Here is a 27752-nt window from a genome sequence, read left to right as displayed (position 1 = left end):
GGGGGTGCTGTTAGTGAGGGGGTTGGTTAGTGGGGAAGTGCTGTTAGTGAGGGGGGTTGGTTGGTTGGTTAGTGTTGGGAGTGCTGTTGTGAGGGGGTTGGTTAGTGGGAGGTGCTGTTAGTGAGGGGGTTAGTTAGTGGGGGGGTGGTTGTTAGTGGGGGATTTGTTAGTGGGGAAGGTGTTGTTGTTAGGAGGGATGATGTTGTTATTTCTTGTATCTAGTGGGGTCCAAAAGGAAAAGGCTTCGTTGATACTGATGTTTAACTGAATGGTAGAGGATAAATGTGGTGCTATGATGAGTGTACGGTGAGGAACGATGGTCAAGAGGTTGTTAGCTTATGAGAGTGGACAAGGATCAAGATTTAACCACTATCTGTGTAGGTGGGGGTCGATATGCTCCGAAATTTTATGTGTGACTCGTGACAACCCTCATATACCAAAATTTACCTTCCATGGTCTCATAATGTTTCCCGCAAAGTAAGCACAGATAGTTGTTTTAGCTACTCTACTGTACAGGTATATTATCCATTACAGGTAAATGAAAAGAGGATCTCGTTCTTTATCCATCCAGTGAAAAACAAACACGAAGAGGTTTATTCTTTGTGTATTTGTTTAGTGATAAGTGAGACGGTATTTTTAGTCGACCATGTACAGCAGAGGCGAAGAGAAAAGCTTACTGTAGGTACCAAGGTGTAAAGCCCAACACCCTCTCTTCCCACGGTAATTAGTGACCTAAGACTCACCTGGGACACACATTAACTCACCTGGGACACACTGACTCACCTGAGACACACATTAACTCACCTGGAACACACATTAACTCACCTGGGACACACTGATTCACCTGGGACACATTAACTCACCTGGGACACACTGATTCTCCAGGTATTCCATGGTGGTAGATACAGCCTTGACGAATTCGTTAGGGGAGGACCTTCTGTCACTCCTACTCAGGCGACACAGGAGAGTGACCGAGTCGTATTCAGCCGACCTACACTGGAAGGTCGTCTCCAGAAGGCACGCCTGTAGGAGGGAACACGTAGAAGGTGTACACGATGCCTTACACTGAATGGCTGGATGTTATGTTGTGTAAGAAATGATGATAAAGTGAAAGAACACTTTTTTATTATTATATATATTTTTTTTCACCCAAGAATTTGTCATGGTTGTATTTAGGTGTTTGTAGTGACCATATCCTTTTTAGGTGTTTACAGTGACCATATCCCTTGTTTATTTTTAGGTGTTTGTAGTGACCATATCCCTTTCTTTTAGTGTTTACAGTGACCACATCCCCTGTTTATTTTTAAGTGTTTACAGTGACCACATCCCCTGTTTATTTTTAAGTGTTTACAGTGACCATATCCCTTTCTTTTAGTGTTTACAGTGACCACATCCCCTGTTTATTTTTAAGTGTTTACAGTGACCACATCCATTGTATATTTCCCCCAATTACCTCAATACAATCCCGACGGCTCTGAACCACCGCCTTGAGCCTATCGTCCAGGCCTCTCAGCTCCATGCCAGGCACCCTCTCGAAGTGCCACACATTATCCCGGCACAGTATGGGTAGAGCGGCTGTGGGGGGAGAGGAGAGAGGTCAGAAAAGGATGCCATTTATCTCTTAAGTTATTGTTTTTAGTTTATCTTTAGGTTAAAATTGGTGTTAAGGATTTTACTCGGATTTTGGACTGTGTTAAATTGGTGTTAAGACGAAAAATTCGGTATTCTTTTTTCCATTTTTTGGTTAGTTTTGATTATTACAGTGAAAGAAAGAAAGAAAGAAAGAAAGAAGGAAACTAGAAATAAAGAAAGAAGGAAATAAGGAAACTAGAAAGAAAGAAAGAAAGGTGAAAGAAAGAAAGAAGGAAATAAGGAAACTAGAAAGAAAGAAAGAAAGAAAGAAGTATAACAAAACACACTCCTTCACATACCTCTAACACAGATCTTCTCATAGTAACTCTTGCCTGGTGAGCTCACGATGTCTATTGCTCGACCCTGGGTGTTGCGGTCGAGTTTGAAGCAGCGGTTATTGCGGTAGTCGACGGCGAACGACGGACACTCACCCGAATCATCCAGACACAACTTGGCGCATTTCTACACCACACAAGAGAGAGAGAGAGAGAGAGAGAGAGAGAGAGAGAGAGAGAGAGAAAAAAAGAATATATTATTAGCCTTGGAAGTATTATATATTAGTGGACTTTTCTCCCTATATATTCCGTTATATGGGGGTTTCGTATTTAACGGACTCCTCGATATAGCGGACTTTTCTCCCTATATAATCCGTTACATGGGGGATTTTATTTATATGGTCTCAAATTTCTGTCTGTGAATTCTGTTATGTAGATTTTGGCTGTAATGACCCCATGTAACCTGTACTGACCTCACATGACCTGTACTGACCTCACTAGACCTGTAATGACCTCACGTGACCTGTACTGACCTATACTGACTCCATATGACCTGTACTGACCTCACGTACCCTGTACTGATCTCACATGACCTTTACTGACCTCACGTAACCTGTACTTACCTCACGTGACATATACTGACCTCACGTATCCTGCACTAACCTCACGTGACTTTTACTGACCTCACGTGACTTCAACTGACCTCACGTGACCTTCACTAACCTCACATGACTTCAACTGACCTCACGTGACCTGTACTGACCTCACTGATGCCTCCCGGAGAATCGTCAAGCTGGTAGAGTGCCTCCCTGGCCGTCCTTACAGTCAGTCCCGTCATCTTCTCATAGATAATGGTGCCCTGATCCAGCTCACACTGACCTGTACCCACACACACACACTCATGTTAGTAGCTGATGGAACACAGATGATAGGAGACAAGGACAGTTTATTGTGATACATTTTCTTTGTTTATTAGTATCAGATCAAATAAAGATAGCATTAAATCTCATAGAAATTGAATCTAATCCTGTATACTGTACATTCAGAATCTATCTTCAGTAGTATCGGATCCCATTAAGATAGATTCTGGTTCTTTATACATTCAGAATCTTATCTTTAGTAGTATCGGATCCCATAAAGATAGATTCTGATTCTGTATACATTCAGAATCTGTCTTTAGTAGTATAGGATCCCATAAAGATAGATTTTAATTATTCATACATTGAAATCCTATATCTTAATAGCATCAGATAGCATAAAGAGAGATTCTGATTCTTTATAAATTCATAATCTGCCTTTAGTAGCATCAAATCCTATAAAAACGGATTCTAATCCCTAATGGTTTGATGTAACTCTTATAGTGACCAGAGACAACTGCAGCTCTTAATATGGAATTCAAGCCTTTTGTTTAATAGGTTTTAATCTCCTTATAGACAGGTTCTGATCCTTTTTTTATGATTTGCGTCGTTTATTATAGAATCTTAATTTTATATGATAGTCTTCTTTTGTTTTGTCTTAGTCTTTATACTTGTCTTACCTCTTCTGATGTGTCCTTCTGTATCATGTAAGGAAATGTTTTAATGGATTAGGAGGTGATAGTTTTACAGTATTATATTAACTATTATGATTGATTCAGATAACTTTGTGAGAGGAGGAACATCTCTCTCTCTCTCTCTCTCTCCAGTTCCTAATTAATATATATATGTTCTTATAAATGTATAAACTTATTCACCTGCTGTCCACCATTACCTTTATATCAGTTATATAATATACAGTATACCCAAACATGTAGAGATACAAAATTTATATATGTAACCAAATGTACTGAAATGTACTCAAAAATAACTAACTCAAAATGCACTCCAAAATGTAGTTAAAAATAGACTCAAAATGCTCTCAAAATGGTTAAATGTACTCCAAATGTACTCAAAATAACTCAAAATGCACCCAAAATGTAGTTAAAATGTACTCAAAATGCTCTCAAAATGTAGTGAAAATGTACTCAAAATGCTCTCAAAATGTAGTGAAAATGTACTCAAAATGCTCTCAAAATGTACTCAAAATGCTCTCAAAATGTAGTCAAAATGTACTCAAAATGCTCTCAAAATGTACTCACTGACTGTACACTGCTTCTCCCCCGTGACGACACCTTTCTTGTACGGTAGAACTGTCTTGTTGAGTGAGACAGCATCGTCCCCTGATAAGTAACACCTGTGGAGGATAGTAATGAGGTCTTAATTACTCAACACCTGTGGAGGATAACATTGAGGTCTTAATTACTCAACACCTGTGGAGGATAGTAATGCGGTCTTAATTACTCAACACCTGTGGAGGATAGTACTGAGGTCTTAATTACTCAACACCTGTGGAGGATAGTATTGAGGTCTTAATTACTCAACACCTGTGGAGGATAACACCTTTTACCACATCTTGTTCTCTTATATCTCCTTACACCACATCCTTCCCCTCTTACACCTCCCTTACACCACATCCTTCTTTTCCTAACACCCTCTTTATAACATCCCTCCACCTTATACCTCCCTTACACCACACCCTACACCCCTTGCACCTTCCTTACACCACATCCTCCACCCCATCCACCCCTTACACTTCCCTTACACCACTCCCTACACCCCTTACACCTCCCTTACACCACACCCCTTACACCTCCCTAACACCACGGAGATATACACTACCTTTGCTCCGTGGGGTCAAACGTGTAGGAGCGACAGGTCATTATCCGAGAGCTGTCACACAAACTCTCACAGTCTGTCTGAACGTTGGCGAACTCCAGGACGTCTAAGGATATAACCATCGCATCGTTCTGTACGGCGTAGCGGCAGTCAGGCAGCACTGTGGGAGAGGGGGGAGAGTCAGGTAGCACTGTGGGAGAGGGGGGAGGTCAGGCAGCACTGTGGGAGGGGGAGAGTCAGGCAGCACTGTGGGGGGAGGGAGGTCAGGCAGCACTGTCGGAGAGGGGGTGAGAGTCAGGCAGCACTGTGGGGAGGGAGGGAGTCAGGTAGCACTGTGGGAGGGGGGAGGAGTCAGGCAGCACTGTGGGGGAGGGGAGAGTCAGGCAGCACTGTGGGAGAGGGGGAGGTCAGGCTAACTGTGGGAGGGAGGGGAGAGTCAGAGCAGCACTGTGGGGGAGGGGGAGAGTCAGGCAGCACTGTGGGGGAGGGGGAGAGTCAGGCAGCACTGTGGGGGAGGGGGAGAGTCAGGCAGCACTGTGGGGGAGAGTCAGGCAGGCAACATTAGGGGGGAGAGGGAAGTGATACGATAAGTTCTTTCATGGTAGTGTGTGTGGGGGGGTTGGTTAGGTTAGGTTAGGTTAGATGAGTGTACAGTCCCCTTCACTGGTGCGTTTACAGGGGCTCATCATATGAACAATCCACAAATCATTATCATTAAGATATTTGTTTTAATATTGTTTTACTTTGATTCCATAATATGTTTGCTAATGTGAGTTCCCGACTGTCGAATGTAAACAAACACAGGGTTACCACACTGCATAATACCTGACGAGCTCCTGTAAACGCGCTTGTGAAGGGAACTGAACAAGTCATCAGAGAATATGCTACCAGTTACAAGAGAAGCACTACTGGTAATGAACGTGTCTAGTACAAGTCGTTAAACCTTCCCTCCCTTGTACTCACTCCTGGTACACTGGTTCTCCATGTAGTCAATTGAGGACCCGGGTGCTGACACGAAATCGTTAGGTTTGGTCCTTCGGTCTTCCTTGCTGAGTCGACAGATCTGGCGGTTGAGGTCGTACTCACTTGATCTGGGGGTGAAGGGGGAGATGGAGGGGGGGGTTAGTTTTGGTTTGGTTAGGTTTGGTTAGGTTAGGTTAGGTTAGATTAGATTAGCATTCTCGCTCACCTTTACATCACTCTGATATAAATCATTGTCTCTCTCTCTCTCTCTCTCTCTCTCTCTCTCTCTCTCTCTCTCTCTCTCTCACCTGCAGGGGAAATCAGTCTCGGTCAAACACAGCTTCAGACAGTCCGCTCGGTTGCCCACGTTGGGGATACTCTTATCGTCGAAGCCTTCCAGATAGGAGTCCAGGGTCCTCTCGAAGGGCCACAGCCGATCCTGGCCACACAGCCGATTGTATTCCACTGTGGGGGAGTCCAGGGGCATCAGTGAGGGTGGTGGGGGAGTTGAGGGAGTGTGTGTGTGTGTGTGGGAGAGTGAGGGTGTGTGGGAGAGTGAGGGTGTGTGTGTGTGTGTGTGTGTGGGAGAGTGAGGTGTGTGTGTGTGTGTGTGTGTGGGAGAGTGAGGGTGTGTGTGTGTGTGTGTGTGTGTGTGTGTGTGTGTGGGAGAGTGAGTAAATGACAAAATTTAACACACAAATTGCTCCTACATAATAACCTACATAACTAACTACACCATAATAACATGTATGAACTGAAACTATGTATTAATGTACACTGTTTAGATTATGACTATGTATCATATAAAACATTCTTACTATGTATAATAACGATAAATACATAAATTCTCCCTATACATGAAAGAATAATACATATATACATAATTATTTAGCATACATAATCAATAAGTTACATAATCTTCACTACAAAATTGGATAAAAGGGTATTTCAGGGTGATGACATACTCACCTCCTCTTAGACAGATTTTCTCGAAGTAGTTGGAGCCTTGCTTATAGACGAGGGAGCGGCGCCGACCCTCTGACGTACGGTCGAAGGAAACACAACTGGAGGTGGAGAAATCTGGAGGGCGGAGGAGTGAGAGAGAGGGGGAAGGGGGAGAGAGAGAGGGGGGGAGAGAGAGGAAGAGAATGTTGTTAGTATTAATATATAACTTTCAAAGGTTATTTCATCACTTGTATTTCAGTCTTTTTGTAGCAGTAGTAGTAGTAGTAGTAGTAGTAGTAGTAGTAGTAGCAGTATAGTACACAACAGAATGTAAACAGTATACAAAGTCTTGGGTTGTGTATTACCATATTTCAATTATTAATTTTATATATTAACATTTTCTACCCCACTTAATAATAAATGAATTAACATAAACAGACATATATCACACACACACACGGTCAGGCAGCGCGTCGTGTCAGGGCCTCGACTGATCCTTCATGCTAAGCTAAATTGGGCGTCTCCCACAAGAGGGCCTCGACCGTGACCAGAGGAGGAGGGGCAAAGGTTGGGGGGAAGTAAGGGGTGTGGAATGGTGGGGTTAAAGGGGAGGAGGTTAGATTAGGGAGAAAGTTAGGAGATAAGAGATGAGAAATAGGAAGTAAGAGAATGAAAGTAGATTTAATTTCTCACGAAGAGTTGAGAAGAATTTACCCTCAATTATAAAACAAACATCTCACCTGTTGTGTCTCTGATGAATGACACCTGAAGTAATTAGCGATCACTGAATAACACATCTACAGTCTCTCTACTGTTCCGGGAGTCTTGTTTTGGTATAGAGTGAGGGAGGGAAACGTTTAATGGTACTCAGTATTGGAACGTTTCAACTCGACTCCTGTTCCTTATGTCCAGGGGGCGTTTTATTCCACTTTATTCCACCAGATTATTTTTTGGAGGAGTTTTAAGCTACAAACGTTTTACATCCTGTTATCAAACGTTTTATATCCTGTTATCAAACGTTTTACATCCTGTTATCAAACGTTTTATATCCTGTTATCAAACGTTTTATATCCTGTTATCAAACGTTTTATATCATGTTATCAAACGTTTTATATCCTGTTATCAAACGTTTTATATCCTGTTATCAAACGTTTTATATCCTGTTATCAAACGTTTTATATCCTGTTATCAAACGTTTTATATATTAGTATCTAGCTAAAGCCATCAATGTTTTGCATCATATCTGTGAACTTCCACTTGAAAGACACACGGGGAGACAACTTTTCTCTCTCCCTTCCTCATCTCAATCGTTTTCTCTCTCTCTCTCTTTTCCCGGCTCTCAGGTGGAGGGCGAGGCGAGGATCAAGCATTTCATCGCCTTGTTCCTGGATGCCAGCAGGAGGGCGTGACACATACTGAAGTCCATGGAGCGTCGCTTTAAAGGTAGGTGATCGACTGGTAGTGTTTCGTCACGGGAGAGAGAGAGTGAGAGAGAGAGGGGGTAGACAGAAAGGGAGAGAGAAAGATCGCCCATCTCTCTCTCTCTCTCTCTCTCTCCTTCCGTGTGATACCAGAGATACCTGTATAAATTTGGGACTTAATGGCTCAGGTAGAGGTAACAAGCGGGTTGCCATTACTCATTCTTACGTTACTATATTATGAAGGGATCGTTGGCTTAGGGTATTATAACACATGTCTATAACTTGTGACTATAACTTGTGACTATAACTTGTGACTATAACTTGTGACTATAACTATAACTTGTGGAACTTGAGGAAGATCTTGATGTAATTCGTTATATAGTTAATGGATTGTGTACGTGTTGATGTAACCCAGACACACACACACACACACACACACATCTTCACTCACACTAATTACCTTGTGGCTGTTACCTTTACCACACCTGTATCCGGTAACGCTAATTAAAGGTGTGTGAGTTTTTACGCCTATTTTTCCACTTTCACCTTCCGTTAAGTTTACATTGTTTTTCACTCTTGCTTTACACTCTTGCCTTCTTCCGAGTTTATCATCGTTTTTGTTTATATTCTTTCCATTTTTCTCTGTTTTCATGTTTTATTGCGTCTTTGTTTTAAGTTGTGTTTCTTTTGTATTTTCGTCTGACGTGAATTTAATATTGTATTTTGTCCATGTGTTTGTATGACCTCTGGTGTATAAATTGTGTATCGTTTAAAGGGAAAAAAATGTGTTTATGAGGGATATTATTTATGGTATCGCGTTTGTTTACTTTAATTTATTCTCTCTAGTCCTTGCCTCCCTCTCACCTCCCTTCCTCCATCCTTGCCTCTCTCCCTCCTATCTTCCTCCCTCCCTCCCTCCTCCTCCCTCCTTCCCCTTCCCTCCATCCTTGCCCTCTCTCCCTCCCTTCCCTCCCTCCCTCCTTGCCTCCCTCCCCTCCCTTCCTTCCTCCACCTTGCCTCTCTCCTCCCTTCCTCCCCTCCCCTTGCCTCCCTCCCTTCCTTCCTCCATCCTTGCCTCTCTCCTCCCTATCTTCCTCCATCCTTGCCTCTCCCTCCATATCTTCCTCCCTCCTTGCTTCCCTTCCTCCTTATCTTCCTCCCCCTTTGCCTCCCTCCATCCCTTCCTCTCCTCCATCCCTTGCCTCTCTCCCTCCCTTCCTCCCTCCTCCTTGCCTCCTCCCTTTCTTCCTCCATCCTTGCCTCTCTCCCTCCCTATCTTCCTCCCCTCCTTCTTCCTCCTCCTTATCTTCCTCCCTCCTTATCTTCCTCCCCTTGCCTCCCTCCCTCCTCCCTTCCTTCCTCCATCCTTCTCTCCCTCCCCTTCCTCCTTGCCTCCCTCCCTTTCTTCCCTCCATCCTTGCCTCCCTACCTTCCTTCCTTCCTCCTCCCTCCTCTCTCCCTCCCTTCCTTCCTCCTCCTTGCCTCTCTCCCTCCCTCCCTATCTTCCTCCCTCCTCCCTTTTCCCTTCCTTCCTCCCTCCTTGCCTCTCTCTCTCCCTCCCCACCTTCCTTCCTTCCTCCCTCCTTGCCTCTCTCTCCCCCCCTTCCTCCCTCCCTCCTTCCTCCCTCCCTCCCTTCCTTCCTCCATCCTTGGCTCTCTCTCCTCCTTCCTCCCTCCTTGCCTCTCTCCCTCCTACCTTCCTCCCTCCTTGCCTCCTTCCCATCCACCCACCTTGATTTTCACTTTCATTACTGCATGAGAACAAGAAACATATTTTAAAGACTTTTACCCCCCTGTCTCCCCTCCCTCCCCTTCTTACTTAACTACTTCCTGTCACACCTGTCCCGCCCCCTGTCACACCTGTCCCCCCCACCTTCACCTTCAGGTAGAGGAGGGAGGGGCTTGTACTCGTTCTGCTCAAGGGGAATAAATCTTTCCCACGTATCGTATCTTTATCATTGTGGTTCATCCGAGTGACGTTGTACTTTTGATCGATAATTTTAGGGGTTTCTTTCCTACGTGGCTGAGTTAGTATTATTATTATTATTATTATTGTTATTATTATTATTATGTTTCACCTTTTAAGTTAGTGTTATTCTGTCTCTCGGTTATCTTTTCGTTCTGTCATTCCTCCTCTTCCTCTTCTGGTTATTATTACCCCTTGTCCTGTTTCTCCTTTTAGCCCCTTCAGCTCTCACTCAATAAGCCCCCTCCTCTCCAGCCCTCATTACCCCCTTAACCACAGCGTCACTCATTGGAAAAGCCCCCTATAGCCCCTATAAGTACTACGTCACTCACCTACTGAAAAAGCCCTACACTGGGGGCTGTTATTGCAGACCCTGTTACACTCGCTGGTGACTGCTGCGTCCTGCTTGCTGAGGAGGGGCTGTGACGGCTCGTTGAAGGACATCCCCACCGTCTTCTCCATAGTCAGCGTCCCTCCGAAGCACTGGGCTGTAGGAGTCAAGAGGCACCGTGTTAGTGGAGGGGTGATGGAGGGGGAGGTGAAGGGGTGATGGAGGGGAGGGAGGGCTCAGTGAGGGTGGTGGAGGGGTGATGGAAGGGGAGGTGGAGGGGTGATGGAGGGGGTGATGGTAGGGGAGGTGGAGGGGTGATGGAGGGGTGATGAAGGGGAGGTGGAGGGTGATGGAGGGTGATGAGGTTGATGGAGGTGATGGAGGGAGGTTGATGGAGGGTGATGGAGGTGGAGGGGTGATGGAGGGGGGGTGATGGAGGGAGGGAGGGTCAGTGAGGGTGGTGGAGGGGGTGATGGTAGGGGAGGTGGAGGGGTGGAGGGGTGGTGGAGGGGTCATGGAGGGGTGATCGAGAGTGAGAGAAGATGATGAAGAAAGAGGGAGGGTCAGAGAGGGTGATATATGAGGGGCATAGGAAAAGAGAATGAAGGAATGATGGAAGAGAGAAAGAGGGAGAGGATATTAAATGAGGGATGAGGGAGAATAATAAAAGATGATTAAAAACAAAACAAAAAAGAGATAGGATAATATAAGAGAAAGTTCCATGTCATAAGGACACATGTACCATAATCAAGCATGTTAATGGATGACTTTTAATCCAATAAATATTTCTTTAACAAACTTCAAAATGCATAGACGAGATAAATTATTAATACATTCTCATACATCATACACGTTAATATAACATTCTGGTGTAAGTGATAAAGTGTATGTACATTAGCTTTATACATAAACATATACATAGGAATTATATTAACAATGAGAGGTTAAAATGTATTGAAGTTAAGAGATATATAATGTTAATGGTGATGTCAGCTACCGTGTCTGTGTGTGTGTAGGTGTGTGTGTGGTAATATTACACACACACACACACACACACACACACACCTCCATAATAATAAACTACCACATTACATAACAAGAGCTAAATACCAGGTAAATAATCCAAATTACCTCCAAATTTATTTCGACATTCTTACGAGCTCACACCTCCAACACCTGTAGTTCAAGGGGGAGGGACGACCTTGTTATGACGTAGTGAAAGTGAGAGACGGTGATTGGCTGAAGGATGTGAGTTACTTATTGGTTATAGGGATTAAAGTTTCCGTATGTCATTAACTCAGATTTAAATATTGAAGTTATTAAAGCGGGTTTTTCTCCGTGTCTTAATTTCTTGGTGTTTACTTTGTGTAATAAAAGGTGTAAATATGACATAAATAACAGAAATAACTTGTAATTAATACGTTGAGAAAAATTACGTTTGAGATACAATTTCATTCATGGTTATTCTACCTGTATTAATTACCTGTGTGTGTGTTTGGGGGTTAATCTTGTTTGTTTTAGTCAACTTCCTGAACGTGTGTCGAGAGGACTACTACACACTGGTCTGTATGATGGATTAAGGTGTTTATAGTGTGTGAAATGCTTAGGTATAGTTAATGTAGTGTGTGTGTGTGTGTGTGTGTGTGTGTGTGTGTGTGTGTGTGTGTGTGTGTGTGTGTGTGTGTGTGTGTGTGTGTGTGTGTGTGTGTGTGTGTGTGTGTGACAGCTTCAAGACGTACAGGAGTAGAAGAGTGAAGACAAATGAGTGATAAAAGTGAGAATAAAATCATAACAAACAATAAATATATTCATGCCAGCAAAATATGACGGGGAAGCCACGCCCCACGATACAGTCTTGGTACACCTTAATATATTTTACAGAATCATCAGACAGACAGACATGAGTAAATTCTGAGACGGTGGGGATCGTGCGGGTCATAACACAAAACAACGATTGATTAGATTGCAGTGTATTGATTTGCATTCCTGGGCCAGTGCTTATCATCTCACACACACAGATACAAAACTGATACAAATAATATAGTAAATATTGCAGTGTGTATAGAGGACCCCGACACATACACAGTGGGTCCTGAGTGGTGGTGGTGGTGGTGGTGGTGATATAGTGTGTGGTGGTGGTGATGGTGGAGGAAGATAATGCTGCTCCTCCTCCGTGCTGGTGCTCTCTCTCTTTCTCTCTTTCTCACTCTTACCCCAGCTGAGGAACATGATCCCAGCGCCACTCAGTCCTTCCTCATCTTTATCCTGGCCTCCTCCTCCTCCTCCTTCTGTTCCTCTTGTTCCTCCTGTTCCTCCTGTTCCTCCTCCTCTCTGGTGAAGGGATGGGTTAAGATGGTCAGGTCCCGCTGCCGATCCAGGTCTTCTTGCCGCGTCGTCGTGACTTTTAACTTCTCTCCACACGTTACTGCTGGTGGTGTTGATCTGACGACCCACCAGTTCCAGGACAGGTGATCTGGTTTCAAAAACACCACCGTCTGCGTTTTTCCTGACGGCGGTGGTGGTGATGTTGTCTAACCTGACCACCGTCTCGCCTCGTGGTCTGCTGAACTGCTTCGAGGTCTTGGGCTGAGTCTCGACCTTCCTTGGAGCATCACGTATCTCTAGAGAAGGTGAAGCAATGTCCGTTTCCCTATTATTAGTATCGAAGAGTCTCACTACCGTCTCGTCTGGGGGATTATTCACCCGTCTCGTAATGTCTCCTGTCTCTCCTATCGTCGTTTCATCCATCTTGACAGGTGAGGAAGGACCAATATCATCATCCATTTCCACGTCCCTCGAGGCAATAAATCCTCCTGAAGGTGATATAAGGGCTCTCTCGACACCTAGGGACCTGCTGTGTGTTGTGTGACGGGTGGCTGACGAGGGTGACTCAAGGCTGGTGGTGCCGTGTTGGTCTCCGCTGGACCCCGACGAAGGTGCTGGTGTGGTGGTCGAAGAGACTGACTGAAGCTCGTGGACAGCTTAAGGAAGGCAGGAGTAATTTTATGCTTCTGTTAACGTGTCCACCACCATCACCATTTATCACCATCTTCAACACCACCATCACCATTTATTACCATCTCCAACACCACCATCACCATTTATCACCATCTCCAACACCACCATCACCATTTATCACCATCTTCAACACCACCATCACCATTTATCACCATCTTCAACACCACCATCACCAATTATCACCATCTCCAACACCACCATCACCAATTATCACCATCTCCAACACCACCATCACCATTTATCACCATCTCCAGCACCACCATCACCATTTATCATCACCATTTATCACCATCTCCAACACCACCATCACCATTTATCACCATCTCCAACACCACCATCACCATTTATCACCATCTCCAACACCACCATCAACACATTTATCACCATCTCCAACACCATTCATTTATCACCACCCACCACCACCATTTATTCACCATCTCCAACACCACCATCACCCATTTATCACCATCACCACAACACCACCAATTCCCATTATCATCATCACCAACACCACCAACACCATTAACATCATCACCAACACCACCACCACCACCACTATCAAACACGACCATTAACATCACCACCACCACCACCATGACCACTCACTATCACTGCCACGTTGTTGGTTTTAGTAGAACAGTGAAGAAATGATCTGTGTTTATCACTGTCAAGAACCTGCCCAGTGATCACGCCTGTCACCCTGACCCACACACACCCACCCATCTACACACCACAACCCACCCACCCACCTACACACCCAGCTACACACCCACCCACCTACACACCCAGCTTTGTTTGTTTGTTTTTAATATACTTTCACAATAATGTTTTGGGTGAATATACTGATTAATTATAGAGAAATTTGACCCCTATATGTGGTGGCCGTAGAGACTAATTCCCTGGTCTTCTACAGGTAATTGTGGTATGATTATACAGGCGATGACCACAGAAGAAACTGGACTACCTTAGATAATTACCTTAATTAAGGTAACATCGACAGGTAATAACCGTAATTAATATAAAACCTACAGACGGTGTAGATGATTATGATAATCAAGAGAACATTGATAGATAATTACCCTCATTAAAGATAACACCTACAGATAATGATCCAGTGTAATTAAGGTTAAACTTACCTGAAGACAGAGCCGGGAGCGAAGCCAGCGCCACCACCAATAGTAGCGGCCGTAATCGTAACATCTGCCAAAGAAAAGAATAATACATTAGCCATAACAAAGTAATAATGATAATAATGGCAATAATGGTACTTAAAACAACGAATAATGGTAATTCAAGAGGAGAAATAATAATTAAAATGGTTGCATGTCAATAATAGGCCCCAACCTAACCTAACCTAACCAAACCTAACCAAACTTTTAGAATTTGGGCCCATTGGGATCTGAGTTTAATTAGCACAGATACCAGTTTAGTCGAGGCCCCAATAGTACTCGGCATCAAAGCTCTCGGTCTACCGTGGAGGCCTATTCGTACTGGCTGGCAGCCCGTTTCATCACTCACCACCACACATATGCTTCGGAACCTTGAGAAACCCTTTACCGAATCCTCTACCGAATCTTGTACCGAATCCTCTACCGAATCCTCTTCCGAATCCTCTACCGAACCCTCTACCGAACCCTCTTCCGAATCCTCTACCGAACCCTCTTCCGAATCCTCTATCGATTCTTGTACCAAATCATCTACCGAACCCTCTACCGAATCCTCTACCGAACCCTCTACCGAATCTTGTACCGAATCTTGTACCGAATCCTCTACCGAACCCTCTTCCGAATCCTCTATCGAACCCTCAACCGAATCATCTACCGAACCCTCTGCCACAGTCCAAGAGCGCTCGAGTGATTCAATATAGCGTCTCGTGGTCTCGAAGCCTCTGGACTATGAAACCAAAAGGAACGATAATTAACCGCGATAAAGTCCAGTTGGCTCTCCCATACACCTCTCACGGACCCCCCTCCTCCTCCCATACACACACACACACACACATACACACACACACACACACACACACCAAGTGACTCCTGAAGACACGTCATTCACCTGGTATGCTCTCCACACCACCACCACCTAGTACTCAAACTCTGGCACAACACTGAGTACATCCACGAGTACCTGGTCCTTGAGAATTAATTACCTGTGTAAGTCTCTCTCTCTCTCTCTCTCTCTCTCTCTCTCTCTCTCTCACTCTCACTCTCTCTCGGTCGAATAACTTTATAATTACCCCCATAGACAGACAAACACTCCACCCAGCCATATGCTCTCGATAATGAAGAGGGTAGGGGGAGAGAGGGGAGTAGGAGGGGGAGAGAGGGGAGTAGGAGGGGGAGGAGGGAGGGGAAGGTTTGTTAGTGTGTTCACGGCTCTCAACAAGGCCTACCTACTGTGTGTGTGTGTGTGTGTGTGTGACCTTAGTACCTTCAAATATATTCATGGCGTATGTAAACAATGCAGGTTCTCATGGCGCTTCCTGCAGGACGCCGAAACACAAACATAAACTAACAGACGGATGGAGGTGACTGCTGTAGCCTTAGTGCGGGTGATAATAACGAGAGAAAGGAAGGATAACTAAGGGATCACCTGAAGATTAGACACCCTAGATTATTTCCCCTGAAGCTTCGCCAACCTAACTTTAAGCTAACCTAAACCTAACCTAACTTTAAGGTAACCTGACCTAAACTAACTTAAATTAACCTAACTTAACCTAACGTAACCTAAACATAACCTAACCTAACTTTAAGGTAACCTAACCTAAACTAACTTAAATTAACCTAACTTAACCTAACGTAACCTAAACATAACCTAACTTAACTTTAAGCTAACCTAACCTAAACTAACTTAAACTAACCTAACTTAACCTAACGTAACCTAATTTAACTTTAAGCTAACCTAACCTAAACTAACCTAACTTAACCTAACGCAGCCTAAACCAACCTAACTTAAGCTACTGATGGTAATAATTAAACACATGTAAGACACTATATTTTGTTTACAGTAAATCACACCGGCTGAAAGTAATTAGTAAATAAACGGAGAAATTCGTTATAAAAATCCTTAGTTATTAATTGAAAGTTGTAAATAGTTGTAAATTACGAGTTGTGTATATAAATAACAACCCACAACTACCGGTACTTTAACTAAGGTTTAATTATGACCCAAATTATTCAGGCAATTACTGTTCTTACCTTCATTAGGAATTTAATTATTACCGTATACCGTTTAATTACCAGAGTGTGTTGTGATTGTCACGAGGCTCTCTGTGTCATGACGCTGGCCTTCCTCCCCCCCCCTCAACACCCCCCCACCCCACCCCCCCTCCCCATCAACTCCCTACCCCAAGTTTTATCACCCCAGTACACTTACCTTAATTCCTCCCCACATCCCCAAGTCCGACCTCCACAATCAAGTCCCTCTACCCACACACTCCAAGTCCCTCTACCCCACTTCAAGTCCGTCTACCAGCCACCCCACCACCCCCCTCTCACCCCTCACCCTCCAAAGAATGGGGAAGACTTAGGCAACACAGGTGACGTAGTCTGACGCAGGTAATTCAGGTGTTATTAATGACTCTATAGCACGAGGGCTTCAGGTACCAGGTGTGGTAATTACGGGAAGAAACGGCAATTACTCTTACAGATATGCATACATACATGTAAACAACTACACATTTACACATACACACACAAGTTAACAAACACATTTACACACACACACACACACACCTTCACCTACAGATCAAAATACACATACACATAAGTATACATACAAATCTATACACATTCCCCATTTACTCTCAAAAACACGCATAAAAATAAACCTACAACATACATACATACATACATACATACATACATACATACAGTAAAAGCACATATGCCACATCTCCCTCAGCGGCAGCGTGACTCTCTAACCAACAGGTGTGAGGTTAGACCGAGAGGTGGCAACAGCGCTATGTGTACGGCCCGGACAGTGGCTCAATAACAGAGGGGCGTTGACGGGCTGATTTAATGGTGATTGTACAGTGAGCCATTATGTCAGTATAGCCAGACTACATAAACTACAGGGTACTAGTTAATGGTCTTGTCTTCCTCTACAGTGGGTGGTTCTCAGTGGCTAATGGTCGTATTTTTTCCCAACAGGTTTTTATTATACACAGGTGAGTTTGACGTCTACCTGTATGAGTTAAGTGACCAATTACCTTCCATAGATAAGGTTTGTTTATACACCGTCGATGGGTTAGGTTAAGGTTTTTTAGGAGTCTATATCATTAATGTGGAGGTTGTTTGTCTGTTTTTTTGTGTTTGTTTCTCTTCTATGGTTTACGTAATGAGATTTAGGTGGTCGTGTTTTTTTTTTGTGTTTTAGGTTTACCTGTTGAGGAAATATGGGTCGATGATCTTTTGTTGTTTTAGGTCAGATGTTGTTGTGTTGATGTTCCTTCATAGTTTGTGCAGTAAATGTTGATGGGGTGTTTGTGTAGGAGGCTGTTTGGAGTGTTTGTTTTTGTTTGTTTTAGGTGAATTGAGGATTAAACAGAGACACATACACCTGTTTATGTCACCTGATGTTTAAACACTCTAATATTACCTAGTGGGTTAGGTTAGGTTAGGTTATTTTACGTTAGACCAGGTTATGTTAGGTTAGGTTATTTTACGTTAGACCAGGTTATGTTAGGTTAGGTTATTATAAATTTAACCATCAGGTGATATAAGCTAGAGGGAGGGGGACCCATCTCCACCTGTCCCTCTAAACCCTGATCCTTTACCTATAACAACCTCTCATACACACACACACACACCTGAGACCACCTGGAGATTCATTAAGCCTGTGTGGGGGAGACAGTGATGTGCAGGTCACTTTGGAGGGGGTGTGGGATAGGAGGGTGGGGGGATAGGGAAGGGGTGGGGATAGGAGGGGAATTACCTACCAGCACAGGTATTTGGAGGTAATTATGAGCGAGGGACTTATGGGAAGATAGACTGACAGACAGACAGAGAGTAAGAGACAGTGTGTGTGTGTGTGACATGTGTGTGTGTGTGAGGGTGTTTACAGTGTGTGTGTGTGTGTGTATGTGTGTGTTTATGTGTGTGTGTGTGTGTGTGTGTAGGGTGTTTATGTGTGTGTGTGTGTGTGTGTGTGTGTGTGTGTGATGTGTGTGTGTGTGTGTGTGTGTGTGTGTGTGTAGGGTGTGTGTGTGTGTGTGTGTGTAACAGAAAAAGAGCTATAAAAGAAAATATATTTTCTTTGTAATTTGGTCAATCTATTTTTTGTCTTTTTACAACACACACACACACACACATTACACACACACACAACATACACTGTGGAATAGTTAATGAAATGTACGGGAAGAATGTCAAGGTTCCTTCATGCTTTATGTGTGTGTGTGTGTGTGTGTGTGTGTGAGAATGTGCATGTGTGTGTGTGTGTGTGTGTGTGTGTGTGTGTGTGTGTGTGTGTGTGCATGTGTGTGTGTGTGTGTGTGTGTGTGTGTGTGTGTGTGTGTGTGTGTGTGTGTGTGTGTGTGTGTGTGTGTGTGTGTGTGTGTGTGTGTGTGTGTGTGTGTGTGTGTGTGTGTGTGTGTGTGTGTGTGTGTGTGTGTGTGTGTGTGTGTGTGTGTGTGTGTACAGGATAACAAAACACGTGTAAGATATATGTATAAAATCTTAGGAGAATTGTAATACTCTTCTAAGACAACAGGACGTCAATAGGATCTGTAGGACACCTGTAGGACACCTGTAGGACACCAGATACGGGTCAACGTCTAGGGTGGGTGTCACTCACAACTGGCCGGGGCGTCACTCTCCCCTCCCGATAAATGGATCCGGTGGTAGGAGTGACCACGCCCCTCCTGCCCTCCCCTCACCCCCTCCTAACAGCCTTATCTTCCTCTTCTCCCTCATCATCACCAGTATCATCCTCCCCCTTCCCTCTCCTCCTCTCCCTCTCTCTCTCTCCCACACCATTATCACTCTCTCTGTTCCTCCCCAACATCCGCAAAGCATAAATAAACGTAACAATAACATATCCGTCCTGGGAAAAGGAGAGGAAAAAAATAGATAACGAGTGTACGGTCTCGATTGTCCTGGGAAAAAAATAAATATGAAAAGTAAATAAAATAAAGATGTGGTTTATTCCTTGATGTATTTATGTGTGTGTGTGTGTGTGTGTGTGTGTGTGTGTGTGTGTGTGTGTGTATGTGTGTGTGTGTATGCCTCAAAATCCCCTCATGAACGATATTTTAACTCACAATTCCAAAGTTTTAATCATATTTTCCAGTTTATTCTATATGAAGGATCTTTTTCGTCATATTATTAGGGGTTTTTTTTATTTTCCTTTATTAATTTTTTATAACTTCCTAAAATAACTTCCCGGACGCGTGGATCCATAACAATCTAAAAAATACAATTACATTATAAACATTTTTACCAACATACTCCAAATTGTCTTCGTATTTTCACCCTTATCGACAGAATTGCTTTTGTGTGTGTAATTTTTTTTTTTACTATTTTACCTTGAAACTTTATTGTTGAGTTTATGAGAAATGTATTCCCGGACGCATAAACTAATCACAGCTCGCAAAATAATCCCATTAACAACAATCAACCAATCACAGCCTCCAAAATAATCCCATTAACAACAATCAACCAATCACAGCCTCCAAAATAATCCCATTAACAACAATCAACCAATCAGAGGCTGTCAAAATAACATCATTATCAACATTGTCACTCTAGCGATTTCAGTCAATATTCGTGTTTACTCGGTAGGATGTGTTAATGCTTGACTCTGGCGGTAGTTTCTGTGTGTGTATATGTCTGTGTGTCTGTATGTCTGTGTGTGTGTGTGTCTGTGTGTGTGTGTGTGTGTGTGTGTCTGTGTGTGTGTGTCTGTATTTGTGTCTTGCGAGCTGGAGACACTAAGGTTAGGTGGGGCGCTGTGCTTTGGGGGCCTAGAGAGAGAGAGAGAGAGAGAGAGAGAGAGCAAAAATTGGGGACCTGGATGTTAATCGATTTGCGGATCGTGTTCCGGGGTAATGGTTAGCCAGTGCAGTTGGCGAGTTGTCCGGTCTTCTCGGACTATTCCTTGACACTGGGTCAAGCAACGTAGAACTCAGGGCAAGGGCGGATCCAGGCGGTGTCCTGGGGGTCCGGATCCTCCTTTTCACCAGAAAATTCCAATAGTTTTCCTTTAGTGCAGTATTGTGTGCAGGCATTTTGGTATAGTAAAAATATTTACTATTGACTTCAGAATATCTCCTATTATCAGTGCGAAGGCTTAAGTGTCCATGATATTGGTCAGATTTAAAAAAAACTCCGGGGGCTTACAGCGCCCCTCAATCCCCCAGCTGGGTGGGCTCACTGCGCTCTTATGGTCCCCCACCCACAACTTCTTGGACCCCCTTTTTGATATTCCTGGATTCGCCTTATCTTCCGGCCTTATTTTCCTGCCGGCTCAAGGACCTAGGTGGCCCTTGAGCCGGCCATCCTCGTATGTATGTATGTATGTATGTATGTAACTGACCTAAATCGAGCAGTAAACAATTCATGATATAATTTCAGTATTTTCAGGGTCGAGAGTGAATGGACCCATAAGGTTAATCACCCACAAAAAAAAATGGTTTAAATTGAATCAAAATGTGACTTGTTAAAAAAATTTGGCTGATAGAGGGAGGCGCCGGCGATCAGTGTGTCAGTCATGCTCACCCAAGGCCGGCCCTCGCACCTGTGGCCTTGTTGCCTTCCTGGCCACCTTAGTGAGTGTGTTGCTCTGGGCGTCGACAGATTACCACCATTTATTGCAAGTAACGCTTCCAAATTTTACTTTGAAATATCGGTAAAATAAACCCATTCTCGGTATTTTGACGCTGATTTAGTGGTGGTGGTGAAAAGAGGAGTATTCTTTGGTCAACTCCTGTATGTGTGTTAGTGTGTGGCTGTATGTGTGTTAGTGTGTGGCTGTATGTGTGTTAGTGTGTGGCTGTATGTGTGTTTGTGTGTGGCTGTATGTGTGTTTGTGCGTGGCTGTATGTGTGTTTGTGCGTGGCTGTATGTGTGTTTGTGCGTGGCTGTATGTGTGTTAGTGGGCCTTATCTTGTGGGGTTTTTTTGTTCATTAGATTAATATTTGTTTGATTGTTGTTGTTGTGGCTGAGTGAGATGGGAAGGAGAGAGGTAGGGAGGGGGGAGGAGGATGAGAGGGAGTTAGGAAGGAATGGGGGTTAGAAGAAGGGAAGGAGGTAGAGAAAGAGGAGGGGAGGGATAAAGTGCGTGAGTAAAGAATGGAGAGAGGGAGAGGATAATAGAGAAAGGGGGAAAGAAGAAAGAAAGGAAGTGAGTGAGTGAGATAGAGAAAGATAGAGGGAAGGAAGAAAGGGTGGTTAGTGAGGAAGACAGGGAGGGAAGGGAGAAGGAGGGAGGTAGGAATGGAGGAAGAAGGGGAGAGAAGGGTGAGGGAAGGAGGGAGGGGGGAAGAAGGGGGAATGAGGAAAGGAAGGAGGGGAAAGAAGGAAGGAAGGAAGGAAGGAGGGTGGGAAGGATGAGAGATGTATGTACAAGCAAGACTTACCTGGCGAGAGGTTCCGCTTGGGGTGAGGTAAGGCCTCATGAAACCTAACCTAACCATGAACTTTAATGACTTCACCTGATGTTAATGATGCAGAGTGAGGAGAGTTAGTGAGGATAGAGAGACAAATGAGGAGAGGGGAGGAGAGAGAGAGAGAGAGAGAGAGAGAGAGAGAGAGAGAAACACTCCACCAATCAATCAACTCCTCAACTCATTCAACTTTCCACCTGTACTGTATATCACCAGATGACCCTACCTGTGACCTTTGACCTTGAGGATGACGTGATATAGGGGAGTGATCTGGTAGTGGGATGAGGGATGGTGTTAAGGGGAATACCCGCCGGAAGACTGACACTGCCCCTCCCTCACACACACACACACACACACACAGACACACACACACACACACACACACACACACATCAGATAAACTTTCTGCTGCCTTTATGACACTTTATATATTTTCTTAGATGACTTAACCCCCCTTGAGTACGATGACTTAACCCCTTTGAGTACGATGACTTAACCCCGTTGAATACGATGACTTAACCTCCTTGAGTACGATGATTTTACACTTGAGTATGATGACATAAACCCTGTGAGTACGATGACTGACTGATGATCCCCTAAGCAGTTAAGTCATCGTACTCAAGGGGTTAAGTCATCGTACAGTACTCAAGGGTTTACCGTATATCAAAAGCAGGGAGACTAATAGGGGGAGAGTGAGGGAGAGTGGAGGGAGGAAAAGGGAGAGAGCGGGGAGGAAAAGGGAGAGGGGAGGAAGGGAGGGAGAGGGAGGGGGGGTCTGTGTCATCAGGATGGAGGGGGAGGAGAAGGAAGCGTTTGTCAACAAGCACGTGTCTGTTTCCGTCCTGTTAACATAAGCTCCGGCTGCGGTTTGATGGTATGATCCGACTGCAGTCAACTCAAAGTCGTCTGCTTGCATGAACGACGGGCGGTGATGTTCATTGGATTTTATTTTTATTTTTTATGATGCAATTTGTCTGTCTGTCTGTATGTCTGTCTACTCGTGGGTATGTATGTATGCATGTATGTATGTATGTATGTATGTATGTATGTATGTATGTAAGGCAGAAGACAACCATTAATGTCAACACCTGGCGGGAGGGGAAATACCCGCAGGTGTGTCCTTCAAATGAGGCACTAACTCACCTGGACAATGACGCCATCTGTTCTAAGTAATGTTTTTAAAGGTTCTCTGTGTTACATGTTTGTTCCTCTGTCGCGTGTTTATGTTTGTTTTTCTTGTGTGTTGTGTGGGTTTTTTTTCTTGCAGATATGTAATAAATAGTTTGGGGGAGTTTTTTACGTACTCTCTCTCTCTCTCTCTCTCTCTCTCATTAACTGGACCCAGTACCGTTCACTTACTGTCCCAACGAGCCTTACTACACAATCTACACTTGTCAAAATAGTTCGTGTGTCCATAGAACAGTAGTGTGTTGAGTTAATGTATTGTGTTCTAGTTCAGTGTGTCCTGGTGTGGTGAATGTGGAGCAGCAGGGGTGGGGGGGTGGTGGGGATGGTGGTGGGGGTGGTGGGGGTGGGGGTGGTGGTGGGGATGGTGGTGGTGATGGTGGTGGTGATGGGGTGGTGGTGGGGTGGTGGGGGTGGGGGTGGTGGGGGTGGTGGTGGGGATGGTGGTGGTGGGGTGGTGGGGGTGGTGGTGGTGGTGGGGGGTGGTGGTGGTGGTGGTGGGGGTGGTATACTTAACAAAGACCCAAGACCATAAAGGAAAGAAGAAAGAAAAAACTGGTTAGGGGGAAAAAAGTTAGGTGAATCGAGGGTAATTTATTGATCTGGGGGAGACTTCAATACCTGGGTAGAAAGTGACCCAAGAATGACTCTCTCTCTCCCTCTCTCTCTCTCTCTCTCTCTCTCTCTCTCTCTCTGTATACATATGTAATCACTGTATCATATATATTATTGTCTGTGTCTGGTTTGTAATGATAGAATGAATGATACAGTGAATGATACAGCAATCAACCAGTACAGGCAGCGGGAAGTTACAGCCACACAAAAGGGAGATACCGTGGTGTGTGTGTGTGTGTGTGTGTGTGTGTGTGTGTGTGTGTGTCATAACTGTGGAAGAATTGTGTCATGTATACCTTGTCATGTGCCTGCCAGAGTCCAGTTTATACGGTGTCATGCGTTGTCAACCTCCCTCTTCCCTCCTGTCACTCACCCCCTCTTGTCACTGCTACCTCCTGTCACTGTCACCCTTCCTTATGTCACTGCCATACCCCCTCCTGTCACTCACCTCATCCTGTCACCCCTCTTCTGTCACTCTTACACTGTGTGATGGCCTGACAGTCTATAAGCATCTCGGATTTGAGGGGTTTGTTCGTTAAGTGGAGGTTTTGTTCGTTAAGTGGAGGTTTTTGTCAGTTAAGTTGAAGGTTTTGTCCGTTAAGTGGAAGGATATCTCACGTTAAGTGAAGCCTTTAGCACTTTAAATGGAACCTCTTCTTTGACCCAATAAATGGCCTTTCACACACTTGAGACCATTCACACACCAGATAAAGAATGGACTCTCGCACCGTGTGACTAAAAGGCCCTTCACACCACACTATGTTGTTGTTTCACTGCTGCCTTTTAAGTTAACTGAGGCAGAAAGTGAGATATACCCTTGAGAACCATGATATTGCTCTCTCTCTCTCTCTCTCTTTTTTTCTCTCTCTCTCTCTCTCTCTCTCTCTCCAGTATGTGTCAGTTTAAATGCCCTCACCTGTCAGTACGCGATAAGATCTCTCCACCTTTCATAACACTGCCAATAACCACCTCACCTGTTCTGTTCGTTAATTTATGCAACGATTGTCGGAAAATGTTGCAGGTAAATACAGTTAACTCAACAAGGTGAAAAACTTATACATAATTAAGGAGGAAAATAGTTGAGAAAATGATAGTGAGTAGAGAGAGACTGGTCCCGTGGGATGACGTCACTGTCTGTGTGTTCGGTTCTGTGGTGTTTTGATATTTTGTGTGATTTTTATATTCGAACAAGTTTATTTCTACACATATATATCTTTTAAATTTTTATTATAATTTAATATTAAACACTAATAAATCCCTGTTTCAAAATGATATAGTGATATAGAAATGAAAATAATGTTGTGTCTCGAAATCTAAGTCAGGACTACAGGGAAAGAATCGGAGGAAGGTATCCCGAGGGCGGGGGCGCTCGGGAAACTTCCGTTGTTGAATCAGTGATGAGCTTTTGTGTTAGTTCCGGTGGGGGGAAGAGTGACGAGTGCTGCTGATCCCGCTAGTATAAAAAACATCCCCATTTTTACAACACCTACCTTACAACCTGTCCTATAACATATATCTCATAATAACCGTACCATAATATAGTCATAATTTGTTGTAAGAGACCCAAGTAAAAAAAAAGACAGAAGTGAATAAAGAAGAATAGAGGAGAGGAAACAAACGATAACTGAGTGAAACAAAACTGACAACATTGGTGTACATGACCTCAATGTTAGGCTGCCACATTGTACGGTAAAAGACCAGTGAGCAGTGGTCTTAATCTGTTAATGCTGGCTGATGTGGTCGTGTTGTAACGCGTGATGAGGCGTTCTGTGCGGTGAGGATATCTAGAGCAGTCAGGGGTGAAGGGAAAGACTCAATGCCATATTATTTATCTTTACTTAATTCTGATAGTTTTGTATTTTCTGTGGAAGTCAATTGCTTGCTTGCTTGCTTTCAGTGAATCTCTCCCTCTCTCTCTCTCTCTCTTGTACCAAAAGAGTTATTTTTCATTTAGTCAAATACCCATTTTTTTACGTGGTCAAAATTCCACAAAAACTATATAAAACTTTCTTAATATATAAAAAAGTATATTGTTTTCCCCCACAATATGCAAATTATCCCTAAAAATATTGTGAATTACGTAAAAATTTTATAAAACTGAATAAAAAATAAATAAATAAACTGGTAAAGTGATAAAGAGTCATTGCGTCACCCAGGATGCACAACGACACTGCAACACACGTCCAGCTCGCCGGCCTCTGTCCTAGATTTACCATTATCCATACTTTGGCCAGACCCCAATTTTGAGTATACAATGGTGTGTGTGTGTGTGTGTGTGTGTTTGTGTGTGTGTGTGTGTGTGTAGGGGTTGTAAGGGGGGGACTAAATACTTGTTTATGGGGAGTTTAACGCCTCCTTTCCCCCAAAAAAATTCTCCCCCCTCCCCCTTACCCACCCTCCCCCCCTCCCCCACCCCAGGCCTAATTCCTTGAGTAATCTGGGTCAATCACTGAACTGTCCTGGTTATTTGACAACTGCAATTACCATACGTAACGGGTTAAGAAGGGGTTAAGTCATCGTACTCAAGGGTTTACACGTTGTACTCAAGGGTTTTGACGTCGTACTCAAGGGTTTAGATATCGTACTCAAGGGTTTACACGTTGTACTCAAGGGTCTAGACTTTGTACTCAAGGGTTTACACGTCGTGCTCAAGGGTCTAGACGTTGTACTCAAGGGCTTACACGTCGTACTCAAGGGTTAAGACGTCGTGCTCAAGGGTTTGCACGTCGTACTCAAGGGTCTAGACGTTGTACTCAAGGGTCTAGACGTCGTACTCAAGGGCTTAGACATCGCACTCAAGAGGTTAAGTCATCGTACTCAAAAGATTCAGTTATCGTACTCAAGGTTTTTTTAGTCATTGTACTCGAGACATTTCAAAATCGTACTCAAGGGTTAAATCATACTCGAGAGGAAAAACTCTTCGTACTCAATGGGTTATATTATCCTAGAGTACATTTAGTCACGGCTCAGGCATCTAAAGACAGAATTGTTTACTTTGCCGAAATAGAAAGCTTTACGTGGGGGAGGGAGGGAGGAGGGATTATGAGTTGACTGTATGTGTGTATGTAATTCTCACTGCTTTTACCTAGTTCACACACACACACACACACACACACACACACACACACACACGTACTCTGCCATACTCAGTCAGGTTTTGTTCAGTGAAAGATGAATATTTATTAATGTTATTCCCTTAGTTAGGTTATAATCCACAGGTAATTTAGGCGTAATTAGAGATGAACAGGTAAATCACAGGTGAGGTAGAGGGTGATTTACATAATTAGCTTTCTCTCGGTGGTGAAGTTGATAGGAATTTAATGTTTTGTGATAGTTATGTTGTTGTTGTTGTTCGTATTCTCTCTCTCTCTCTCTTACATAATAAGGTAATCCAAAACAGGCGTAGTTACAGTTACACACACCTGAGGCATTCTTTGTTAATGAGTGCAGGTATGCCGTATGTGTGACCCATTGTGACGACAAATACTGTATGCTATAATCCTTGGTATGTGTGTGTGGGGTGTGTGTGTGTATGTGTGTAACTTCCCAGGGATAAGTGGGGCTAACCTCTCTCTCCTCCTCCTCCTCCTCCCTCCCTCCCTCCCTCCCTCCCTTCCCTCCCGGACGCGCCAAAACCACAACATTGCGGGTTTATGTGGTAGTAATCATGTTCACCTTTGTGTGGTCACCTCCAACAGGTCAACTTGTGGTCGGCCATATATCAGCCTGAGCTAACATAGACCAAATTGGGGTCACTCACAGGTCAACTTGTGGTCGGCCATCTGAGCTCACATAGATCAAATTGGGGTCACTCACAGGTCAACTTGTGGTCGGCCATATATCAGCCTGAGCTAACATAGACCAAATTGGGGTCACTTACAGGTCAATTTGTGGTCGGCCATCTGAGCTCACATAGATCAAATTGGGGTCACTCACAGGTCAACAGGTAACCCAGAGGTCAGCCTTGTGTCACTCTCAGAAGTATTTGACTATATGCTTGATTAATCTGTGTAAAAATTGAAAATATTTATTGTGTCCTGATTTCATAAACAATTATAATACTGTAGTGAAGTCTTATTATTATGCTGTATAAGATTATGTC

General features: G+C 43.9%; 1 protein-coding gene across 1 annotated transcript in view; it reads right to left on the bottom strand.

The window, feature by feature from the left end:
• The window catches only part of LOC121874059, a 56015-nt gene that overhangs the window by 19715 nt on the left and 8548 nt on the right, over positions 1-27752 (bottom strand). Inside the window, exons 2-13 of the mRNA XM_042377928.1 lie at positions 14381-14444; positions 10228-10383; positions 6533-6643; positions 5872-6028; positions 5564-5691; positions 4604-4760; positions 4024-4118; positions 3445-3462; positions 2671-2786; positions 1932-2094; positions 1454-1575; positions 864-1023 (exon numbers count right to left, since the gene is read on the bottom strand). Of these exons, the coding sequence (XP_042233862.1) occupies positions 864-1023; positions 1454-1575; positions 1932-2094; positions 2671-2786; positions 3445-3462; positions 4024-4118; positions 4604-4760; positions 5564-5691; positions 5872-6028; positions 6533-6643; positions 10228-10383; positions 14381-14444 (1447 nt within the window). The remainder of the gene's footprint in view (positions 1-863; positions 1024-1453; positions 1576-1931; positions 2095-2670; positions 2787-3444; positions 3463-4023; positions 4119-4603; positions 4761-5563; positions 5692-5871; positions 6029-6532; positions 6644-10227; positions 10384-14380; positions 14445-27752) is intronic.

The sequence above is a fragment of the Homarus americanus genome, unplaced genomic scaffold, assembly GCF_018991925.1.
Source record: "Homarus americanus isolate GMGI-L3 unplaced genomic scaffold, GMGI_Hamer_2.0 scaffold35332, whole genome shotgun sequence".
Taxonomy (NCBI): domain Eukaryota; kingdom Metazoa; phylum Arthropoda; class Malacostraca; order Decapoda; family Nephropidae; genus Homarus; species Homarus americanus.
The sequence above is the reverse complement of the archived record's forward strand: the minus strand, read 5'-3'. Positions and strand labels throughout refer to the sequence as shown.